Below are 24,969 nucleotides of genomic sequence, written 5' to 3' on the forward strand. Positions count from 1 at the left end.
GCACAGCAGAAAAAATCTTGCAGTGGTGCTGTTTTTAACTGACTAGCATGGTCACCATATTTCCAGTGTAGCAAAGGCAATTATGTTGCTAAAACATTCCCCTATAGTTTTGGAAATCTGAAACATACACTTAAAAAGTTTAATGAAAAACTATCTTCTCCTTAAAATACATCATGTGTTAAAAACAAGTGAACATGATATAGCATTACATGATTTGAAGGGAACTTTGTACTCCATGTTCTCATCTATAAAATGAGAGACTGAATTGAATAATCTAATCTCCAAGGTCACCCTTTGCTCTGAAATTCTGCAGTTGAGGATTTGCACTGAAGATGTAACCTGACATCTTGATAGCACTTTGAAGTTTCCTCACATCATATCATTTGATTTCAACCACTGAGATACGTCTATAAGGTAAGCAGGTATCATTACCTCCATGAGGTTCTTAAAAGTTATATGACGTGGGAGCCAAGATAGTGGAGTAGTAGAAAGTACAGTAAGCTCCCCCTTTCTTTCCCACAATTCCTCCAACAGATCTAGAAAATGCACTAGACCAAATCCTGATTGGGAAATCCCAGAAACCATCATGGTGAGTCACTTTCAGAGGGCAAGTTAACATGGGGAGACAGACGAAGAAGTATGTGGACACTCTGGACTGTCTCCATGGAACATTCCAGTTCAGGGAAAGGCAGATACAGATAGATAGTCTTAAGATTGTGTACAGTATAGGAACGGGTTCCATCTGCTAGTTCTGAGTCAAAGATCCAGGGCATGCTGAAGAGAGAACTAGGATCAAGAATGATCTGAGCAAGGAGAAAACTGAGAAGGAGCAGCTATGTGACCTGGACCCCAGGAGCAGTGAAATCTTGGTTCTACCTTCAAGTCCAGGAGTGGGGAATCTGTGGCCTCAAGGTCATATATGGTCCCCTAGAATTCTGTGAAGTTTGGATTCAGTCAAAAGGCCACACCTGAAGACCTAGGGAGACACATGTGGCCTCGAGGCCATAGGTTCCCTAGCCCTGGACTAATTCCTTCTGAATCCTGTAAAGGAATGATCATGGCAAGAATCCCAGAGCAAATCATTCTGAACCAGCAAAACTTTACATCTAGTTAACAGTGGTTGAGTCCATCAGGCTACTGAAATTCCAAAATGAGCCTATTATTTATACTCAAACTCAGGTTAGGAACTTAGATAATTCAGACCAGGGTTGAGGTGATCAGACTTTGTCTGGAATCAGAGCACTTTGGGAGCAATGAAAGTTTGCAGCCCCTGTCCTGATCTGTCCCTAGATCCTGGAATATCATAACACTCAATATCCTATGAAAGCAGCAGCAGGACCAACTAAAACATTTCCTTCATCAGAGCCTGGCTCTAACATAAAGTCTAAATCAGGAAGTGAGCTGGACATATGAGCAAGCTATTATGTTGACAGGGACAATTAAGACACAAACTCTAAAGAGAATGATTGCTTCCAAAAGATCTACAAGTAAAACCTCAAAACAAAACTAAACTAAACATAGTTTGGGCACATAACTGGAATTCCTGGTAGGTAATGAAATTTTTTAAATTTGTTTTTATAAATGAAATGACAGTACTAGAGGAAAAAACTGGAGAAGATATGAAAACTATGGAAGAAAGATTTGAAAAAGGAACGAACAGTTTGGTACAAGAGGTACAAAATGTTGTCCAAGCAACAAACTCCCTAAAAATTACAGTGGACCAAAAAGAAATTAATGATTACATGAGACAACAAAAAATATTTTAAAAAAATCAAAAGACCGAAAAAGTGGAAACATAAAGTATCTCAAAGCAAAAACAACTGACCTGGAAGAAATAATTTAACAATCATTGGACTACTGGAAAGCCATGACCAAAAAAAGAACCTAGACATCTTATTTCAAGGGATCATAAAATTGCCTGTACCTCTAAAGACCAGACTGTAGAGTGGAAATACTGGTCACCTCCTGAAAAGCAACCAAAAATTATGAATTTCCACAACCAAAATCCAGAGCTTCCAGGGTCAAAGAAAAAGTTGTAAGCAGTAAGAAGAAAGAATTCAAGTACTTAGTAGTTACAATCATACACATACATACACTGTAAACACAGTAATCAAGACAAAATGTAAAAAGATAAATATGAATGACAAAACTAAAGAGACAAAATAAACACAAACTATATTTCAAAATGGAACGATGATAAACATGTCCCCTCTGAAGCCCATCATCCAAAGTGATTACACATGATGCTGTTATTTTGATGGTTTTAAAAGAGTGGAAAGGGAGGGTAGGAGGAATATACTGTGAAGGGACTGGGGAAGAAGAGAGAGGAAAATTATCTCACAAGATGGGTTGTGCAAGTGGAAGTCTACAGAAACAAGGCAAAAGGGATGAGGGGCACTTCTGACCCTTGAGCTGTATGAAGGAAGGAAGGAAGGAAACACAGTTGAGTACAGAAAATACATTTCACTCAACAAAGACAGGAGGGAAAGGAGAAAGAAAGGAGAATAAGGAGGAGGATAGATTAAGGGAGGGATTAGTCCTAAGCAAACTCTAAGGACATACAAAATATTTATAGCTCTCTTTTTTGGTGACAAAAATTGGAAACTGAAGGAATGCCCATCAGTTAGAGAATAGCTGAACAAACTATGGCAAATGTGTCTCAGAATATTATTGTTCTAAAAGAAATGATAAAGGGGTTAGATTTAGAGAAACTTGGGAAGATTTGTATGAATTGAAACTGAGTAAAGAGAGCAGAACCAGGAGAAATATTTATATGACAACAATATTGTAAAGATAATCAACTTTAAAAGATTTAGGAACTGATCAGTGTCATAAATAACCATTATTTCTCAAAAGACTCATAATGCTAATCACCTCCCAACAGAGAGGTAAAAAAGGATTCAGAGTACAGAGTAAGACATATACTTTCTTGGACATGGCCAATGCAGAAATTTGTTTTCCTAGACTCTACTATTTGTAAAAGGGGTTTTGTTTTTCTTTATCAATAGGGAGTCCAGTGGGAAAAGGAAAAAGTGGATTTTTGTTGACTGAAAATTAAATAAAATTTAATATAAAAAAAGTTAAATGATTTTTTTTTCAAACCCAGTAAAAATGGTCAGAAAATGCAACCATTTCCAGGAAAATCTGGTAATAAAGCTGAGTTAATCATTAGGAAACAGTAGATTTTTATATCAAGAAATGGCCCAAGAGATTATGTACCATGACAATGGCTGAAACATTTTTTTTTACACACCTATATGGGGATTCTTCTACTTGTGCTAAGATTTTTACTTTATTGTCACACAGCTCCCTGACTGATCTATTATGAACATCAATGCATCAACTTTCCTATAGAGTTTGGCAATGCATGACCAAGTAGTACTTTTAGCACATATAATGCTCCCTTAAAAAGTATACTGAAGCACTACAACATAGTGAATACAGTGCTGGATCTGGACTCAAGAAGAGTGGGGCTCAAATACAGCCTCCAACACTTCCTAGCTGTGTAATCATGGCAAATTATTTAGCCTCTTGGCTATAAAATGGGAGTAATAATTATATCCATATGAGGCAGCTAAAAAATATATGTATATATATGACACTGGAATGAAGTCAGAAAGATCTGAGTTCAAATGTAGCCTCAGACACTTAATAGATGTTTGACTCTGGGCTTTTGAATACTTTCAAGACCTAGCTACCACCATCAGCTTAACTTGTAAGCAAAGAGATCTTTTACTACCTCAAATGTTTCTCAGATTAGTCAAGATTTATGAGTAAAATGGGAAAAGCCTCCTCATTTTTGTATCATTACATAAGAAAAGAGGCTAAAAATATTCACTTTATGTATGAAAAGACAAACATGGAAAGAACTATTTGGCCTCTGAGTACAAAAACAGAGGCATGATTAAGTTTTGGCTTAAGTTCCTATAACTTGCTTGTTTCCTTATTTTTGAAAGTATGTCAAACTATTTATTCTGACTACCTTTGGGAAAACAGAAGCTTAAAACAGTTCTATGTTTAGCTCAGTTTTCTAATCTGGGGCATTATGTACAGGACAAGTCACTAGTTCCTTAGAAAAAGTTGCAATTTCAACATGACTCAGTTTTTGTAGTTTATCTATATTACATCTTATATATCATGTTATTCCATATTCTATGTATTACATCTTTATTATATTCCAAGACTTATTTAATTATACATCTGAACAACTAAAAATCATTATCTAAAATGTGTTTTTTAAAAGTGCTAAGGCTCACAAGAGTCATCTTGTTTTGAAATCTAATATAACTGAAGAAGGAAAAAAAGGGGGCAAATTATACTGAAGTTTAATTAAGCTTAATTGAGTGTCCTTCTCACATGTGAACGTTATCTTGGCAAAAAGTCCACAAAGCAGCTTCCCATGACACTTTTCCAGCACCTAACTTCCAAAAACACTACTCTAAACCATTACTGCTATTTGGATGGATTCTCATTTATAATCCTCAGTCAGGAATGCATACAACTATGAGCTTACTTACAATGCAAACTCAAGATCTAACTAGGATTGCCTAGAAGTGGGGGAAATAGATCAGGTGACCTCTTTGATTTATTAATCTATTACTCTAAATTTCACCAAAACTCTTGCAGCCTTCCTTTCTACATGATGGCATTAACATATACAGTATTGATAATTAGGACATGAAATGACATGTTTTAACAAATTGATTTAAAGAGTTTTTTCCTCCTCCCTTCTGAATAAGATTTGCTATTTTAAGGATGTTTAAATAAAAATGTTTTGGAAGGATAATATTTAAGGGAAAAGGGGGAAAGGTAGAAGTTTAAAAAAAACTTTACTGCACTCTATATTCAAGGTTAATGAGCAAAAAGGCAAAGAAGCTAGGTTGCTCTGCGTATACTCAATTTCTCTCTTGTTCTTCACTTTATTATTTAAACATATACTTGAACTATTTTTCTTCTCAAATTTTTCAACACAGTCAAATACAATGCATTTATACAAATGTTGCACCAGACAGAAACCTCAAGCAATAAGAAACAAAGATTTGGGAATGAATCCCCAAATAATTTTACATTTATAGAGCAGGTAAGGTATTTCTATAACACTACTATTCTCCAGAAGTGAGATGCAGAAAAGTGTGTATCCATTTTTGGATGAAACATGGCAAGTGAAAGATTCCTTCTGTAAATGACTTATTCAAGTAAGTTTAGTTTGGTCAACCAAAACCCCAAATTTAGAGGCACTTACTAGCTCTAAAAATACATCTATTATAAATAGTTTGTCTGATAAGTTGGTGCTGACAATTTTAAAAATAGACAATGCCATTCCTTCTAACTGCTCAAGTCTTTGACCAGGCTCCAAAGTTGCCAAAAAGTTTCAACAAAATATTCAGAATGGTTTGGAAATCAACCTTTTTCCTGTCAGCTATGTCTACTGTTTCAAATCAGCTTTTGACCAGTCTGTGATTCTATGACACAAACAACTGAATTTCCTTTCTTTTACCTAAGAACTAGTTGTTCAATCAAAATTCATCAAAATTATGGTCTGAAGCCTCCACAATATATTCAATCTTTTATAGTCTTTTATTATTTGTTTTTTAATTTCTTCTTTTAAAGCAATAACTAAATTGCTTTGATATTTGCTCAAGTTAAGAGGAAGTGATTTTTTTTAAAAAAGTGATTTTGACTTTTAAGTGATTCTACAGAGTCTTACAGATTCTACGGAGCCTGCAGGGCATCATGGATGAAGTCTTCTAAGACAAAAAACCACAATAGGATTTCTTATAGGGGAATCTTGGATGTGTACATAATAAAAGGTACAACAGATCAAACACTGAGATCAATGAACTGGAGCTATGTAGCCTCAGAAAACATGACCTGATCTTGGATACAAAATTCCCCTGTGCACATATCACTTGATCACCAAAAATGAAATTTCAAAAGTTTTTTGTCCTTTGAAAACTATTCAAAGAAATACCACTTTTCACTTAAGATGTGGAATTCAAAGAACTGTGAGACAACCTAGGGGGAAAAAATTCAACTGGATTCTATAACAGCTTTCCTAGCCATTGCTAATATGGAACCCAATCAAGAGAAAAAGACCAAATTCTTCTGCGAGTTGCAAATTTTGGTGCAAATGTTTTCATATCACTTCAAATAGTAGTGTCATTTTGCTCTCTTTAGCTTTTAACCATGGACGTCTCAACTCCTCCAACACAGAAGCTAATGGTATAGCACAAAATCTGTCCTAACGTTAATATTAAGGTTTTCATCGCATATTAAACCAATAAATGACTGAATTTAAGTTAGGATTTATTACTCCCCATAAGGACTTCAGCCATGCAATTTTACAAGCCACAGAATATTTATAGCAGCAGTTCCCATGAAAGTTGAAGCAGTTATGTTGCTCTGAAGACAAATTAAATCCTTCTATTTCACATTTGGTTTACCTTCGACTTGCCTTTCCTCCTTCACTGGAGTCTCAGAGTTCCCTTTTACCACCTGCAGCTATATACACTAGAGTAGCTGTAATCTCCAAGGCAGATATGAAGATTTTAAATAGACTTCTTAAATTTTTAGTCTTGAGCCAGGTCACAATGGAAATGAAGGATTTGTATTGATAGGGAGGAAGAGGACAAGGAGGAGGAGGGGCACTCTATATGGGGTAAGCAAGGTAACTAAAAACACAGGGACAAACCCAAGTACAGAGGATATCGGGGAGGGCAAGGACATCTGCCTGACGAGAACAAAAGGCTAAATCTAGGGAAGGAGTTAAAGATGACACCAGGTGGTAAGAACAGTTGATGGAGAACCTTGAATACCAAAGGGAAGAATTTGGACTTTTAATCCAGTATAACACTGTACATTCTAAAACAGATAAGAGAAGGGAGAGGAGGTGGAAAAAGATTCTTAAGTTCTTGGTAATAACTAAATTTGAACTACCTTTGTCACTGTTAGTCTTAAAAAGACTTACAAAAGGCACATCCAACATACCTTCCCCATAATAACACTACTTAAATTTGTATAACTTTTTTTATTTTTTACAAAACTTTGTCCTTATAGTACAAGAAGTATTATTCCCATTTAGCCTGTAAATATAGGAAGCTCAGATATCTGAAATAGCCAGATGGATCAAAAAAAAAAAAATCAAACATCATATATTTATCTAAATCTATAAAACTACAATGACAACTTTTCTAACTTAAAAGATTTTCAGAACATAATGTAACAGGTATTCCAGAAAAGTCATAGTGACAAACAATTTAAGTGAGCTACATAATTTTCAAACAGTAGAGACAAGCTAGACAAGAATCCACTAGCAAATGAATAACCTGCCTTTTAGTATATTTTGAAAACAAATGTTTCTACAGATATACAACTTTAATATCTTGGAGTCCAAGACTGAATCTGTTCTTTAATTTTGCATCTAATTCGTCTAAATGAAGACAGACTGACCACTCAAGAAAGCAAAGGAAGGACACAGAAGGACAAGTCTTTAAATCAGCAGTTTTCAACTTTTTCAGAATTATGACAATGGTCTTTTGTTTCATCACGCCCCCCCCTCTCAAAACTAATACAAAATGAAGGTTAGATAGTAAAAGAATAAAATTTCTTTTCATGCGTGTCTCATGAAAACCACCTCAGTACTTTGTACTTGTCCTTCATATCAAACTTATTCTTGTACTTTCTCTTTCCACTATTTTGAAAAGTCAAGCAAAGTGTTTTGCTGGAATAACTCCTGTCTCTCACCCTGAGACTATTTTTTTTCCCCTTTGAAATAGCAATTGATGCTGCCAATAGAGCTTTCTCTAAACAGAATTTGTTCGGTCCTTGCCAGGGTAGACAAAGGTTCATAGGCTCTTAGAAGGTGCTTTAGAGGTCATCTCGTTCAACTGCTCCATTTTTCAAAGGAACTAAACCCCTGAGAAACTGAGCAACCTGCCCTAAGTCACACAGGTGATATACCCAGGAATCATCAAATCTGGGACATGCTAACACACTTTCCACTAGGACTAGTTTTTTGTCAACTGGCTGTCCTGATATTTGACTTCTCCCTTTTTCGGTGTGAATATTCTCTTATTTCTAGGTCCCCTTGTTAGTCCATCCCATTCTACAGTTCAAATAGTATGGCAGCTACTTGGTCCTTCTTTCCCTCCTGGTCCAAAGATACTTGTATCAAAAACTCCAAGAGAAGCATTTCAAATAGCAAATCACTAAAAACTTCAGGAATTGTCAAAGGGGGAAAAATGTTAGATCAGCTAGTGATTAACACTAGAACTAGTTATTTAACTCTGTGTCGCTGTACTTTTAGTAAACATGTGTGAATAATTCAAAGACTAAAGAAGATTATTAAGAGTGAAAGGAGTTCAAGAAGAGAACAGATATCAAGTAATCTCTGCCCCAACTCCATCATGCTTGCTGCAGAGGAAGATATTAAGGTGAGAAGGAAAAATTTACAAGTCAATACTGTCAAATATAACTTTAACTTTCTTAAAGTGACTCTCTTCCTGCATAATCTTCTTAGTGATTTACTTTCTTCAAGCCACTCACTTCTCAGAAACCTGCAATGGCTCCCAGATGTCGACCAAATAAACTAGAAACCCTTCAGCTGGATAGTCAAGATTCTCTACAATCTGGCTCCAACTAATCTTTACAGTTTTTATTCCAGTTAAACTAGGCTAGTCTCATTTGGGCATGCCATCACCCATGCCTAACATAAATTTTCTTATTCCTCTCCTTCCCTTCTGATGAAATCCCTCTCTTTTTTCACAGCCTAGATGAAGGACTACCACCTTTTTGAAAGGCTTCTGACTACCCTCACCCAGATTCAAGTGAATTCTTCCTCCTCAACCTTTTAGTGTGTCTACATCTGACTCATTCTTTATATTTATCTCATTCTAGCTTATGTCATGATTATTTGTGTGTGCACTGCTTCCCTCATCCATTATTTGAAAATATCTTGAGAGAGGGACAGTGTCAAATCTCTCACATCTTGGTGCTTAGGGTAGTCAAGGAAGTCATTCATAACCTAGGCCTTGAAGAAAGAGAAGGATTTTAACAAGCAGTTATATGGAGGGCATGTATTCAAAACATGGGAAAGGTGGAAAAGCACAGGATGAAATTGGGAATTAGCTTCTTTTGCTGGGCAAAGGAGTGAAGTATGTGATGAGTCTTAAATGTCAGGTCAAGGACTTGGTATTTCATTCTACAAGCAAGCAACAGGGAGATTCTAAAGGACTTTATATAGACAACTTTTACTGTGAGACCATTAAGAATACTGATAAAAAATACTGTGATGGATAGAGAGACTAAAGACAAGGAAGACAGCTAGAAAGCTGTTACAAAAGTATAGGTTCTTCATTTATTTTGTATCATGGACTTGTTGATAGTGTGACAGAATAATGTTTTAAAATAAAGCAAAACATATAGGATTACAAAGGAACCTGATTTTTTTATTGAAATATAGTTGTCAAAATATAAAAAACAAAAATATGTCCACAGATCCTAAGTTAAGAATTCATGATCTAAGTAACAGGCAGTGAGGGCCTGAACTTAATATGGTATAGTAAAAACTAAAAATGTCTCAGATGTTTCAAATTTAGATTACTGAAAGGATGTTAATACCATCAATAAACATAGGGAAAATGGGAAGATGAGCAGATTTTCGGAGAGTGATGATGAAGAGTTCAGTTTCAGACACAAGGAGTTTGATCAATTAGATTATCTATTTCCTATTTCTCCTTTCGTGTTTCTTCTGACTGTTCGTTTTCTTCCCAACTATTTAATGTAACTATATCCCCCAAAAGTCTTTCCTGGGCACTTGCTTCTTTGGCATCTACTACCTTACCTACCACAGTTTCCAAATGCCACCTCTTCAATACACCCAGCCCTGACTTCTTTTTCTCTCTCCTGAGATTCAGACCAGAATCTCTCTCTGCACTTCAGCTGCAACATGTCCAAAGTTGAGTTCACTACCTTATTCTTGAAGATATAGTCAGATATTGAATTTAAATGAATTTCTTCCTCAATATACTTTTAATTCCAACTTCCCTCTTTCTGTCAATGGTACCATTTTTGACTTCTCCCTTACCTTATATCGAAATCAAATGCCACAGCCTAACAATTCCATCACTGCAACATCTCTTGCTTCTAAGAGTTAAGTGATTTGCCTATACTGACATGGCTGATACGTGTCAGAGGCAGGTCTTGGACCTAGGTCTTCCTGAATCTAAAGCCAGACATCCACTACATACTATGTTGCCTCTAATGATGGCTGGACTTGTGATTTCATTTGAACAGGAAACACATAGTGAGAAAATTCCTAAGAAATGAATCTATTTTGAAATTAAGAGTTTTATAGGTACGGTAAAGAAACTTGCCCAGGGACACAACCAATAAATATATACCTGTAGTGGAAATTATACCCACTGCCTCTTCATTCTGAGGTTACTTCTTTAACCATGTTGCTTCTCATGTAAAACTAAAAAATTTATTTTTAAAAAATCACAGTTTAAAAAAAAATAAGCATTAAAAGATTAAATGCTACATTTAAGACAGCAACATGGTACAATGAAAAGAGCACTGACCTCTGAATTGGAGGATTTACACTCAAATTTCACCTCTGAAAATTACTACCAATATGATCTTGGAGAAGTTATTTAACTACTCTGGGGCTCAGTTTCCTTGACTGCAAAAGGAGGGGGTTGGATTAGATGTCCTCTGAGGCCCCTTCTAGCTCTAGGTCCAAGGTCCTCCATCCTAGATACAGGAATGTCAATTTAAGAGGTTCTCTGGAAGACCATCAGGATTAGGAAAAGCAGACTATAAATACCTATGATGAACACAGCATATTTTTAAAGCACTTATACACACTCATAAACAGAGTTGACAATACTATTATTGTTTCTAGTAAATCAAACACAGCTCATGCCACTAAATTTTCAGCATGTAGTAATTAGGAATTACCCATTCTCTCCACTTCACTTCTCTAACTTGATAAATGCTCAGGAATGGACTTTGTACCTGAAAACCTCTTGGAATTCACAACTCTTATAATCTCAGTCTCCTCAAAGTCTGTGGGGAAAATACGCGAAAATGATTCTTTACATTTTAGAGAGTTGAAAATAGTTCATCTGTAAATAGTTTATTTGAGATATGCAAAATTCAATTTCGATATCTGATGATTAAGGCCTTTCTTTAGTAATAAACATACATTTCTGGGACATGTAACTTCATTTCTAGGCTGTGATAAGATAGTTACCAAGATTCACAGAACTGCACAGACTTTCAGAGTAGCAAGATGCCTCAGAAATCATCTGATTGATTTTAAACCTGAAAGAAAATCTCCTTTACAACAGCCCAGATGAGTGGTCTCTAGGCAGTGAATAAGAACCTTCCTCTTTATCAGTGCAAATACTCACTACCTGCTCCTTTCCAGGCAGCTCTGGGGCCCACGATGGGATAGTTATCTTTGGATTATTTTCCTTTTATGGATACTCACACAGCCTCTTTGCAATTTCTACTTGTTGCTTCTAGCCCTACCCTTTTGGGTCCAAAAGACCAAGTCTAACTCTTTTTCCATGCCAGTCATTTCAGATACTTGAAAAGAATCATCATTCCTCCTGCCCCTCCAATTTCCTCTTCCTGATTTAACAATTTGTTTCCTTCAAATGAGCCTTGTGAATTCAGTCCCAAATACTGACAAAATAGACATTTTCTGTCCTATTTTCCAATCATTAGTCCTTCTTTGGGAATAGACTCTCAAAAGATTTCTCCTTTCCCATGAACACCATTCATATTTATATGCAATCATCCTTCTAAATGCATCTTTAGAGATGAGGAAGAAGGTCAGAAGGTAGACTGGTATGTAAGTGATGGAAAAATAAACTTACTTTGGAGAAAAACTTAAAAGGACAAAAAAACTAGGAAAAGAAAAACCTAGCAGATTAGTCTTCCCAAGATAGCAGGCTGTGTTGTTTCTTGCTGGTCTTTAGAAACTCTTAAATTAACATTTTAAAAAAGTAATTATTAAGAATTTTAGAATATAACTTTAAAAAATTACATAAGTACACTATGGGACTAAGCACAATGTGAAATAAAAATAAAATATTAGAAAGTTGGAACAACTATCTTCTCTAAAAGTCAAAATGGAAGATCAGTCAAAATGGAAGATTTTTAAATAAAAAGACCATGGCACTCTGCTAACAGATCCATTAAGCTGCAGAACGGTGGCTCATGGGTATGTTAATGCTGCTAATTTTCCCTGAGGATGGCTACACTGAGCATAAGCTTTCTCTCTTGGCTATTTTAATTTAATACCTTATTTTTTTCTTATGCTAAAACATCAGTTAAGAGCCTACCTGACGTTTTGGAGAATTTGCTGTGCTGGGATTGACATTCCGCAATGCCTAAGAGTAAAAAATAAGATGGATAAAAATTACTTTAAGCCACATGGTTTGGCTGTGCAGGCTGACTTAACAAACACCATCCAGTCACATCTCCATAGCACAGAATTCCCATGATAGCCCAAGAGGAGACAGATTGAGGGAGGTAAAGCCAATGGAGCCACCATATTATGAAAACTAAAAAGTTTTTATAGCATTTGAGGAAAGGACAGGGGAAAAAAAAACTTGCCTGTGATCATTAGGTACAAGAACAAAACTGCCATTTGGTAATATTTTTATGGGTTTTCTTCCCCCTAAAGTTGCCATGATCATAGAATCATAGATCTAGGGCTGGAACGGACCATGAAGGTCTTCAAGTCAACTGACTCACTTTACCAATGAGAAACTGAGGCACAGAATGATTAAGTGACTTGCCCAAGGTCATGTAACTAGTAAGTGGCTGTAGTAGAATTTGAACTTAGGTCTTTCTGACTCCAAGTCCAATGCCCTATCTACAACACCATCCTGCCTGATTTCATATTGCTGAGATTTTGCTTTTTAAATAGCCGCTGAAGGAGAATAAAAAGCATCATAGATATTTTAATGAAAAAAGTTCGCAGAAATGTTTTGAAGACTTTATCAGATGACTTAAAAACATCCTACAAATAGACTATTAGTATGAGGAAATAGTGACTATATTCCCTCTTCCTCCTCCACACACTCCCTGAGGATTTAACATAGAAGGTGAAAATGAAGAAAATAAAGGTGTTACCTTTAAGGAAATGAAACTTGTTTTTCCAGGACCCAACACCCACAGTAACAGCACAAAGAATAAGGTAAAGAAAGATATTCTAAAAGATAGGCATTTATAACAGCAATATTTTCCCACATAAGAACCAGGCTAACATATTATTGACAGAAAGAAGACAGACAGCCAATTTTATCCCCTAAAAGTTATCTAGAAAGGAAAGCATTAATAGAATTTTCAAAAGAACATATTAAAACACTGATACTTTCTCAAGAACTGGGATCTTACTTGACTTCTATGGCTTTTGCTTTTCAAAGAACTCAGTCTTGCAACAATGGTTCAAACAGTATATTTCACATAACAGGTTTTTAATAAATATCTTCTGATATTTATTTTTATATATTTATTTACTCTCCAGCACCCAGGAACTACAAAATGAAAAATAACCAATGAAAATTGGAATGAGATGAATGGAAATGAAAAATGAATTATATGATAATGAATTACTTCCTCCATCATAAAAAGATAATTATAAGCTTGGTGGCACTACCTCGTAAAATATCATAGCCATCATTTAGTTGAAAAGTTTTTTCTCTAGAGTACTGACAGAAAATCACACTTAAGAGTGATATTTAATCTTGTTAACTTGCTTCCTCCTTCTACCCTATTAACAACAGATGGAGAAACATTCCCCTCAAAGTATTTCCTGACATCAGATGTTGTCATAAAGTTTCCCATTCTGTTAATCATGTGCCTGCTACACTAGAAACACACTAATACTGTGTTTTCCCTAAAGGAGAATTCCATCTAAGGTGAGTCTGTCTTGGCTCTTAAGTCAACACTGTTCCTACAGTGTAAAAAAAAAATCTTTTAAGTTAAATTCACTTATAAAGTAGTTCAGCATCATGGACTCCCCAAACAAGATATCACTGTGTGAGGTCAGAGTGTATTTCTATTGATACTAACAATGCATTGTAAAAATTATCGGTGTATTTTATAAAAGGAGAATAGGACAAATGGGCAAAGTTTACAAATTCTTAGCCTGTATAATAAGATAATAAAAAGGCAGCAGTTTAACACATTTTGAGGAGAGTCTTTCTTTTCTTGTGGACAGTAAAGGCCTGCGATGGCAAGCAAAATAGGATCCTTTGCTGTTTTTGTTTTAGCATAATCAAGTGCCTCTGACTGATTCTTGCTTTATTAATCAAGAGTCTTTACTAGGAATAAAGTACAGAAATGTACCACAGAAAAGTAGAAACAGTATATGTATTTGTATTGTTAACTATTTTAATGTGATTAAAGACCTTCCCCACCCATTAATGGGACTGCCCATTAAGGGGAGTTTGATTAGGAAAGATTTGTGGGAAGGTCCAGGGCTTTAGTTAATGAGGCACTGGTTCTCAAGGGTTGTGAAGCTCTTTGGCTCTAAAAAAAAAGGTATAAATACTCTGAATTGAGGTTTTACTTTGGGGGTTTACTGACTAGAAGTGTTTGGACTCTGGGAAGTCGCTTAAGGAACCCCCACTCCTGAAAATGTCCCAGATGTGGGTGCTTCCCTCTATGGTAACTATAGTCAGACAGTTGGACTTGTTTGTTGATGATCAGGTAGAGGATGCCATGTCTGTTGACTTTTGATTTCTCTGTATTTTCTTTGAAGTTCAGGGTGCTGATTCCCCTGAATTAGGTGCTTGGTTAAAGGAGATTGTTAACCCCTCAAAAGTTGCCCTTCCTTTTATGAACGCAGATCTAAGAATGTGTGATAGCAGGCCCCCCCCCCCATGTATGTTGGCATGCTTATTGTTACAAGGCCCAATGCCACTTTCTGAAAGAAAAGTGATAAGAGTGGAAGAGAATAATTCCATGCTCTCTGCTGCCTTGTGCTTCTAGAGGGAAAACAATTTGAAGGCACTCTGGAATCTTCTGGCATTAGACATATAACATAAATTATATTGTTCTTTAACGAAAATCTATTCCCCCAATCTCAATAATGGTGAGTAGTAGAGACTGTGATATTTAAGATGGTGTGCCTATCAATTATGGAGGAATAGGTACTTCTGCCATCGCATGATCAATTCACTTGGGGAGACAGATTCTGCTTCTTCGTGGTCTTAAGCTTTCTATTCAGTCTTCAGAGATGGAGCAATACTCATATGCCACCTGGACTCAAGAAAGCAAGTCTTGTGAGACACTCTAAGATGATGAGCTCCTGGCCACCAGCATGGCACAGATGGCCACCGGACTAAGTGGCCCATCTATCCTGTCCAAAAAAAGAAGTCAGTAAAGAATGAAGGAGAGAAGGGAGCACACTCTCTCCATAACAGATGCAAGCATTACTCATAGCTGCGAAAAGCTAACCATGCCCAACACCAGAAACGGAGGATAAAAAAGGGGAAGACTGGTTTCTAACCTGTGGCCTCACCTGCCGAAGCAGTTCTTGATGCTTTAGTCGAAGTCTCTCTTTTTCCATCTGTAACTGTTGCAGTCTCATCTGTTGCTGCTGATTGGAACTACCTCCACCCATTACGCCTCCTTGGGGACTCTGGGGAGCCAGCGGGGGAGGCTGCTTCACAGGAGCGCTTTGACTGATTCTCTGGTTCATAGCTGGAAAGGAAGGAATAAAAGAGCAATCCTGAAAAGTCTAACTAGAGAAAGGAAAAGGAATGTTTTAATCAAAAGTGGTAGTAGGGGTAAGATTTCTGGTAGCAGAACTAGTCAGATGGAAAATCCAGTGGAATTTGTTACTGATGCAAGCCCATAATAAAATGACATACATACCATTCATTACAACATTGACTCAGTGGAACTGAGTGCTAATTCTTATACCGCATTAGCCCTCTCTGCCAATGATTTCCCTGTGACTCCAATAAACACCCTGAGGTTTTATCCTATGAAGGACCCAAAGAAGAATGATAAGTTTACTTTTTTCACATAAGATCTCTCTCTCAAACCACTCCTCCTCTTTCTGACAAGATGAAGTTTAATTACTATTTAACATATTTTATCTCAGTTTTTCTAAATCTAATTTAGAAAAACTGGTGGGAATGTTCACATAAACACAAAGAAAGTTATTAAAAAATACATATAGATTAAAATGAAGCTGCCTCATAACAGAAGACACAAAACCAGTCATACTCTTCCTGTAGTAATTGAAGAATATAACCCCCCAAAATAACTGGGGGTACACGGAACTATTTGTACCAAGTTTACAGCTGCATTGAATATAAATATAACAGTATGTAGTTTTTATGCATATATAAATCAGTGTTACATATGAGAAAAAACTTAAATATCCAGAAGTTAGGAAATGGCTAGATTGTGGTAAATGAGAATAACAGTACTATATACTGGCATGAGGAGTGATAAATACAAAGAATATTTGTGAAATATGGAGAAATCTATGAAATGACTAATAAATCTTAAAGGTACACTTTATCAAAATAAAATAAAATTGTATTCCAAGTTTCCAAATGGCATAATTTTCATAAAATTATGATTCATTTAAAAAACCCAATTTAAAAACAATTACTACACAAAAGCGTCAACTGTACATAGTAAGGGGAGATTGAACTGTAGTACCATTAAAAAGTATTAGTAAATACTTGTATAGAATTGAAAATGCTTGATTCATGATACAAGCTCACAAACCATTATTCAGAATTTTGTATGCATTAATTAAATAGGTATTACATTGAGATATAATTATTCTCTTCTTTATATGAAATTAATGGGTTTTTAAAAAATTTCTTAGAGTCTGTTAGACAGTAACTGACAGAACTGTACATTATTTCTTTGAAAATATTTACAACAGATGAAAAAACAATACAAAAATAAAGATACTACTGAGAATGAAAAAAAAAAAAAAAAGCTCACTTATGAAACAGTGAAAAGATTTTAAAAAGGTGAACCGTTCCTTACAGGAGACAGAGAGGAGCAATATAAGTTGGGAAAACATACCATTTTTCAAAACTCATCTAAATTTTTAAAAATCAACAAAAAACTCCTTCCTTGCCTCAAATAAACCCTCTCATATAACACAAATCCACATATCAGCCACATCTAAAAATGTGTATCTTATTCTGCAAGATCTCATCCCATCAATCACCTCAGCCAGGAGGTAAATAGCACACTTGGTCCTCTGGTATTGTGGATAGCCATTGCACTGATCACAATTTCTTCAGTTTTTCAAAGATTTTTTTAAAAAATAAAACAATGTTATAGTCCTTTTATAAATTGTTCACCTAGTTTTATTCATTTCACACTAGTTCTGTTCATTTTACCATCGGTTCATACATTCTTACCATTATTTCTCTATCTCTTTCATTATTTTCATATACTATAATCTACTGAACCATTCCAATAGAAGGGAGCTTTCTAGTTCTTTGCTACTACAAAAAGTACTGCTACAAATATTTATACCCAAATGTGAGTATACACATATACATATTTTAACATAAAGGCTCTTCTCCTTTAACTTGATCTCTTTAGGATATAAACCTAGAAGTGGTACAGCCGTTTCAAAGGGTATGCATAGTTAAGTGACTGGGGATATAGTTCCAAGTTGCTTTCCAGAATAGCTGGAAATACCATTTCTCAGAGCTCTACCAACAGTGTATTTCTGCTTGTCTTCCAACATTCCCTTTGATGATTATCATTTTCTTTTTATTGTCATCTTTGACAGTCTAATTGGTATGAGATAAAAATCTCATAGTTGTTTTTATTTATATTTTTATTCTTTTTAGTGATTTGGAGCATTCTTTCATAATATTGGTAACAGCTTGGAATTTTTGCTTTGAAACTATTTCCTAAAAGGTTGAAAGAGAAAAGGCAGCTAAAGTCTTGGGAAAAGAAAAGTATTCTTGAAGTTAACTACTATCAAAACTTTGACATTTTTGTTAAAAAAGATGATTTGTAAATAGTTAGCAATTGCTTATAAAGTGCTTGCCTAAGTTCATTATATATAAATCATGCCAAATTAATCTTTCTCTCTCTCTCTAAATTGTTAGATTAGAAGAATGCTTCATCTTAAATATCTTAAATTCAGAAAGGTACTTCAAGTCTTTCACACTATCCCTGAGGACAAGACAGTGTTTGCCCTTCATTTTCAAAAAAGACCAGTGACATCACAGGATGATGTCTTGTGCATGAACTGAATGTAAGTGAGGCAGAGTTGCGCAAAGTCATCAGCCTCATTCTCTCTTCGAGAGTCATCAAAGTTCAGTGGCAAGATAAAAGTCGGGACAACTGGCAAAGGCCCAGGATGCAGGAGATGATCTTGGTGTCTCTGACTCTAACCAATCTTCTAAGCACTCCACAGCACCCGCCTTGGTCACCATTGTGGCCACTGGAACAAACTGTTCTCATGTATCTACCCATTCTACCGAGGGAAGTCTTCACATGCTTTGAATAGCCATCCCCTTAACTCATCAACAGGTTTAAGACCTATCAGTTACCCATAACCTGGTTTAGCCAATTTGCCAAGATGGTTTTGAGATGTGGCTGCTGCACATGCTTTAGCTTCCTGAAACCACAGGTGAGAGAGTTGGGCGACACATAGATACTAAAGGTGGCTAAGTAGTCCTGAAAAGGGCTCAGCAAACCATCACATCAGAGGTGATGGTCTTCCTTGAACACCCCACACACCCCTGAGTCACTTACCCTTGCCTGTCTCAGTTTCCTCATCTGTAAAACAAGCTGGAGAAGAAAATGGCAAACCACTCCAATATCTTTGCCAAGAAAATCCCAAATGGGCTCAAGAAGAATTGGACATGAGCAAACAAGGACAAGATACTTTTGAGGAGAAATATGGACTAGATGATTGTATAGCTAGGTCGATTCATGACCATTTGAACAACCACATATAAAGAATGTTAATGAACAGACTGCTGCCAACCTAGCTAGAAGCTATAAACATTTTAATAAATGAGTTGGATAGAGACACTGAAAGCATACTCATGAAAACTAAACTAGGTGATATTAACAAAGTTTATAATTAGGCTTTTTTTTTTATAAAAAAGGAAGTGTTCAATTTGCAGAATGGGAGAAGAAAAAAAATACCTAGGCTTTTGATTTCATTTATTTGATCACAAGTTTAATAAGAATAATTTCACTGTAAGAGTTTAAAAGAAACTTCAGAAACAATGTAGGGCAATAACTTCATCTAAACATCCCTCATGGGTTTAGTTTCTCTTTGAATACTTCCAGTGGTAGAGTACTCACTCTATAACTTCCATTTTGGTGTTAACTCTGTAATGGAATTCTTCCTTAAGTTGAGTTGAAATTTACCTGCTTATAAACTCCATCCAATAGTGACGTTTTTCTAACAAAGTATAGTGTAACATAGTATAGTATAGTATAATATAGTATAGTATAGTATAATCTAGTATAACCTTGAACTACACTAATAATCAAGTTTCCAACTGTGAGGTATAACCCACTTCATTGGTAAAATTACATCTGGAGTACTATGTTTGCTTATAAATCCCAATATTTTAAAACGTCTATTCATAAATTGTAACATGTCAAAAGAAGGGCAACTAGGAAGGCTTCCATATGGAAAACATGTTATATCAAGAAAGACTGAGAAAACTGAGGATGCTTAACCTGAAGAAAGGAGATTTTAGGGAAACATTATTGCTGTCATGTGGAAGAACAATAATTATGTGTACCTCCACATGTTGAAATGACAATGGGTGATGACAAAGAGGCAAAATTTCAACTTAACATAGGGAAGGAGTTTCATTTAGAGCTATCCAACATTACAAGGGTTACCTCAAAAGGTAACGACCTTCCCATCAATGGAAGTTTTTAAACAGTGGCTAGCCATACTGGAAGGATGCTGCAGAAGGGATTCCACCTTTGAATAGAAAATTTCAACTAGATGCTTTGTGATTTTGCACATGCATATCAAAAGTCTTGGAGCATCTGTGTGCCAAGGAGGGAAAAAAATAGCAAAATCTGTCTCAAATAAGAAATGCAGTCTGCTAGTCATGACATATGTGCACATTTAATTACATTTACTATAAATGCTTCTATCTATAGGACTCAAATAATCCTATAAACTATCCAAGTTCAAAGCTCATTTCAGACGACTAATTTGAAGGAAAATAAACCTTGTTTGTCTCTTGGAGCCAGGATTTACCGGTTTCTTGAGGCATCCTTTATTTTTTGTGTGTGTTGAGCATTTAAACAGCACACAGGGTTATGCACCCACATGGGGTACATAGGAAAGACCTCACAGGCAGGCCAGAAACAAAACAGGCTTTGTTTGGGATGGGGGAGGAAGGAAAGGGCAACTAGGAAAAAAACCAGCATTATCCTTTTCTCCTTTTATAATTCAACCACTAAAATACTTATTTTATAGTTATTATAAATACTTTTTAACATAAAAACCCTCAGAAGCATGATGATATTCAGGGGAAGCTACGAGCCAGAAATGTTTAAAATCTGTGTTTTCCAACTACACCAGTATTTGTGATATTAGAGCTATGAAACTGTTTCAGTTTTACTTAAAGACACAGCCTCTCCTGTTTTGGCTGTGTTGGCTTAGCAAATGAGCTACTGGGCAGTTATGTAAAATAAATAAGAGGGCTCTCAAACAGGAAAATGGGTCAACACTGTCTGTCCCTAAGTATGACTGCTTACTGTAAGCATTTGAATTTTTAATGTTAAGAAGACTGTAATGTATTTCCACAGATTTCAACTAACTTTTTGAAGACTTAAAAGTTTGTGAGATCTGGTCCTTTACACATACCAAACTTTTAAAGAACTTCCCATCACGTTTTGTAATTACCATTTTCAACAAAGAGACAACAGAACTGCTCAAAATATATAACACTAAGTCTGTTGCAGGTCTCACAGGATGCAAGGCAAAAAGAAAAATTGTTATTTTATTTGTTCAAAATTTGCTTAAGGCCTATTGAGATACAGCTTAATTTGTTCAAAACTGAGGTTTAGAAACAATAATTTCATTTTACCCCCTTCCTTTTACCTACAAATATACTTAGCTGATAAAGTAGTAAACATATTACATAAAAATAGATGGCTTTTTAAAAAAATCGGAGCTATTGGATCATCTGTAGAACTATTCTGATAAGCCAACAACTAAGATGATGATGGTGATGATGATGATAGCTAACATTTATAAAGGACTACTATGTGTCAGGCACTATGCTAAGTACTTTGTAATTATTTTATACTGACAATATTTATAATTTACACAATTATCTCATTTGACCCTTGCAACAACCCTATGAGGTCAGTGTGTTATTGTTGTCCCCATTATACAGATGAGAAAATTAAAGCAAACAAAGACTCACACAGCTAGTAAGTGTCTGAGGCTGGATTTGAACTTAGATCTTCCTGATTTCAGGTCCAGTGTTCTACCCACTGCACTGCCCAGCTATCTCCATGATAGTGATGAGGATAGCTAAGTATTTATGTGGTGCTTTGAAGTTTACAAAGTAATTTTTATTATTATTTTATTTAATTCTCACAGTAAGATGGGGAGAAAGGTGCTATCATCACCCCAATTTTACAGATGAGGAAATTAAGAACAAGAGGTTCAATGACTTGCTAGGAACCCACAGCTAGTAAGTATGTGTGAGGCAGGATTTGAACTCACATCTTCTTGATGTCAGGTCCATTATTCCACTGTACCTTGGGTCATGTTAGTGTCCATTCTGTGGGTAAAGAACCATGGGGAGTAGAGTAGTGTTGGCTTATCAAAAAGGGTCTGTAAATTCGTTGTAAGTAGCCTTTAGTAGAGTTAAATTTGAAACCAAGTTGTAACTTCAAATTCAGTCCTCTTTCAACTTATTCAGCCGTCTCTTACAGTGTACTTCACCAATCGACAACACTACAAGTATATGATACCACAGGATATGTACTATAAAGTGGATAGCTGAAAAATTTTTTTGACATTTAAAACAGGAACACCTATTTCAAAAAGGTAGGCACTGTAGTTCACAAAGCGAATACAGCAATAAAGATACATTAGAAGGATAACAAGGCATCATAGTTTTAATCGTAAAATGATAACTAGAACACCTTCTAGTTAGTGGCATTTCTTTTACTCAATTCATAATTCCTAAATATTTATATTAAGAACATCCACCAGGTCCTAAATCTTTTTGCTTCCTAGCAAGGTTTGAACAGTGCGTCAAGCTTTCCACTCTCCCACCTTAACATTTCAAAATTATATTCTCTCTGGTTATTATGGCTTGAATTTTCACTATATGCCATGGAAAACAGATTTTTCTGGCATGAAAAAAGATGACCATGTCTAAAACATATTCCAAAGTGTTCTTCATTGTATCGGCCACCCACCAATGTCAACTGTGTTTTATATCCAACCTTACCACCCCTAGCCCCAGCTCTGCCTGTGAAGAACAATTTATAATATTTTTATTGATCTTATGAATAACTGTAAATAGTTCATTCTGGCAACAATCAAATCCCCTTTTAATCATGCAAAAAAAATTCAAGGGCTGACTGCCGGCCACCTTTAAGCATAGTTTTAAATAACATTTGTATGAAATGCTCATTGTTTACTTTTCTTTTAATGGTATTTTGAGAGGAAAACTCGGAGAGGACTTGAACTTCCCTTGTTCTTTCTCAGTCATTATAAGCTAGTACAAAAATACAAAGAAAGGATCCACTGGCATTGCAACCATCATGCTTACATGCTTCATCTACAAACCAGGCATTAAAAAAAAAAACTATTCTAGCTCATTCCTGGAAGAATCTAGAATCTGTGGAAGAAGTAACTCGAGAGAAAATACATCAAGATGATAGTCATAACTACTCTAACACTCACAGATTTTGTTCTAGATTAAGCATTAGGTAGGTAAGTCATCTATTACTCTCCTCTGTGTTTTCCTACCCAAATTACTGAATGAGGTATCGAGTTTTTCAACAGTTCAAAGATATTACCAATAAATATTGACTACTACTATTTACAGCCATCTAGAAACCTACTTCTTCTATTACCAGCTAAACTAATGAGACACGGATGAAGCCTGTTAATGGTTGAAGTAATTTCAAATAATGTAACATGGATGAACGGAACATTTTCTTCTCATCACCTCATTAAGCACTTTGGGCCAGAACACAGGGATTGCTAAATGAGGTGAGGGGGAGAACATGTTCTAACCAGTTATCAGTTCTATTTCTCCAGAGGGGGATGATCTCCCTCCTGAAAAACAACTACTAAAGCCCACTTTAGGAAGTTCAGGTAAAGGAGTTAATTAGGGCAGTACCTTCAAGGCAGGTTAAGTTAACTTTTAAAAGATACTGATTATTGCAAACTCACAATAAATTAAACAGATTAACAATGACTTTGAAAATGGTCTTTTGTGATTACTACTTCCAATCCCTTGCAAAATTTCTAAATTTACTGTATCACCTACATCTTGCTTTAGAGTTGGTATTCTCCTACTGAGGTGGGATGCCCATTTTATTTTCACTATAATTATAGAGTAGAGAAAATGTAAGTATAGCCATGCATTGTTGTATCTGATATTAGAGCTAAAGAGATCTTGGAGGCAACAGAATCCAGTGCTCCCAATTTGAAGAGTAAAAAAACTGAGGCTTGGGGAAGTTAAGTGGCTTGCCTCTGATCATATAACTAGTAAGTGTCTAAGTTAGAATCTGAACCCACGCTTCTTGACTCTGAGTCCAGTACTCGGCCCACAACCTTATGTTGTCTTCACAAGAAATGAACATCTACTGAACAGCCGTTGTTTAAGAGATCACTGGTGGTTAAAAAACATTTTATTATTATTACCAAAATAAGGTTTGTCCTGGGGGGACTTTACAGTGTAGTACAAGATATTCACTAGGCCTTTACTTTCCAGAGGATTTACTACAAGACTTCCTTTAGTAGTTGCTTGTGATAAAAACTCTTCTTCTATATAGCCATTCATAATGGCAAATATCAGTGGAGTTCTCCATCCCAAATTTAGGAAAATGCTTTTAATCAGCATATTGCAGTTTTGTTTATAAAAACATATGCTGAATAAATCCTCAAATTACCTTGTCAGATGGCCAAAAAAATAGAACAAAAATAAACTCCCCCAACAAAAAATAATCCATTCACAGAGCTTAAAATAAAAACGTCTTTAAAGGAGGGCATGAAGGATTTATTTTGCATATTCATGAAAGCCCTATAGTTAATGCATTTTTATCATACATGGAGCACTGAAGCAGTAGAAAGATGACACCACAAAGGACAATATAGTGTTTTTTTCAGCAATTTTTCAAAGATATACTTCTCCTTAAATACTAAAGGATACTAAGATGTCAAAAGTGTTGGCACTTCCTCTACTGGCACATAGTACACCCAAACTGTGCCTAATTAGGTAATCTTTAGGAGAGTCTATGGCTAAAAAAAACTTATGACGTGCTGGCCAACATAACGATTAGGTAAGCTGGCTCCTCAGGTGACAGGGAACACAGTAATCATCATAACCACATTCTAAGCTTTTCCAGTTTGATTTGGATATGCCCTACCTTATAGATAGTCTTTGAGAATGCAGCGTCAGCTCTAAGTCACCACGAGGCATCAGAACAGAATCTGAGTGGAGCTTTCTCGTGTGTGTGCGTGTGTGTGTGTGTTTGTACACAGACAGATAAAGATAGATCTGTATATATATTCACATATGTATATATGTACACATGTATATATTTTCTCTCATGTATACATACATATATGTATACACACTAAGAAGGCAACAAACATTGAAAAATGTGTCAAATGAAAATAAATCAAAGGTAGTGTGTGACTGCTGTTCTCTACCTCAACTTGTTCAGTTCTTTCAGTCATGTTTGACTCTTCATGACTCCATT

At 35.7% G+C, this 24,969-nt stretch overlaps 1 protein-coding gene across 12 annotated transcripts in view; it reads right to left on the bottom strand.

Moving 5' to 3' along the window:
- Window positions 1–24,969, bottom strand: part of YAP1 (Yes1 associated transcriptional regulator) — a 148,950-nt gene that overhangs the window by 10,893 nt on the left and 113,088 nt on the right. For 3 of the 12 annotated variants that reach the window (XM_072611261.1, XM_072611268.1, XM_072611260.1), the window contains 2 exons: window positions 15,545–15,726; window positions 12,354–12,401 (listed from right to left, as the gene is read on the bottom strand). In XM_072611261.1, the coding sequence (XP_072467362.1) occupies window positions 12,354–12,401; window positions 15,545–15,726 (230 nt within the window). Of the gene's footprint in view, window positions 1–12,353; window positions 12,402–15,532; window positions 15,727–24,969 lie in introns of all 12 variants that reach the window. The other 9 variants (XM_072611267.1, XM_072611259.1, XM_072611258.1 and 6 more) reach the window with 3 other exon arrangements.

Source organism: Notamacropus eugenii, chromosome 5, assembly GCF_028372415.1.
Source record: "Notamacropus eugenii isolate mMacEug1 chromosome 5, mMacEug1.pri_v2, whole genome shotgun sequence".
Taxonomy (NCBI): Eukaryota; Metazoa; Chordata; class Mammalia; order Diprotodontia; family Macropodidae; genus Notamacropus; species Notamacropus eugenii.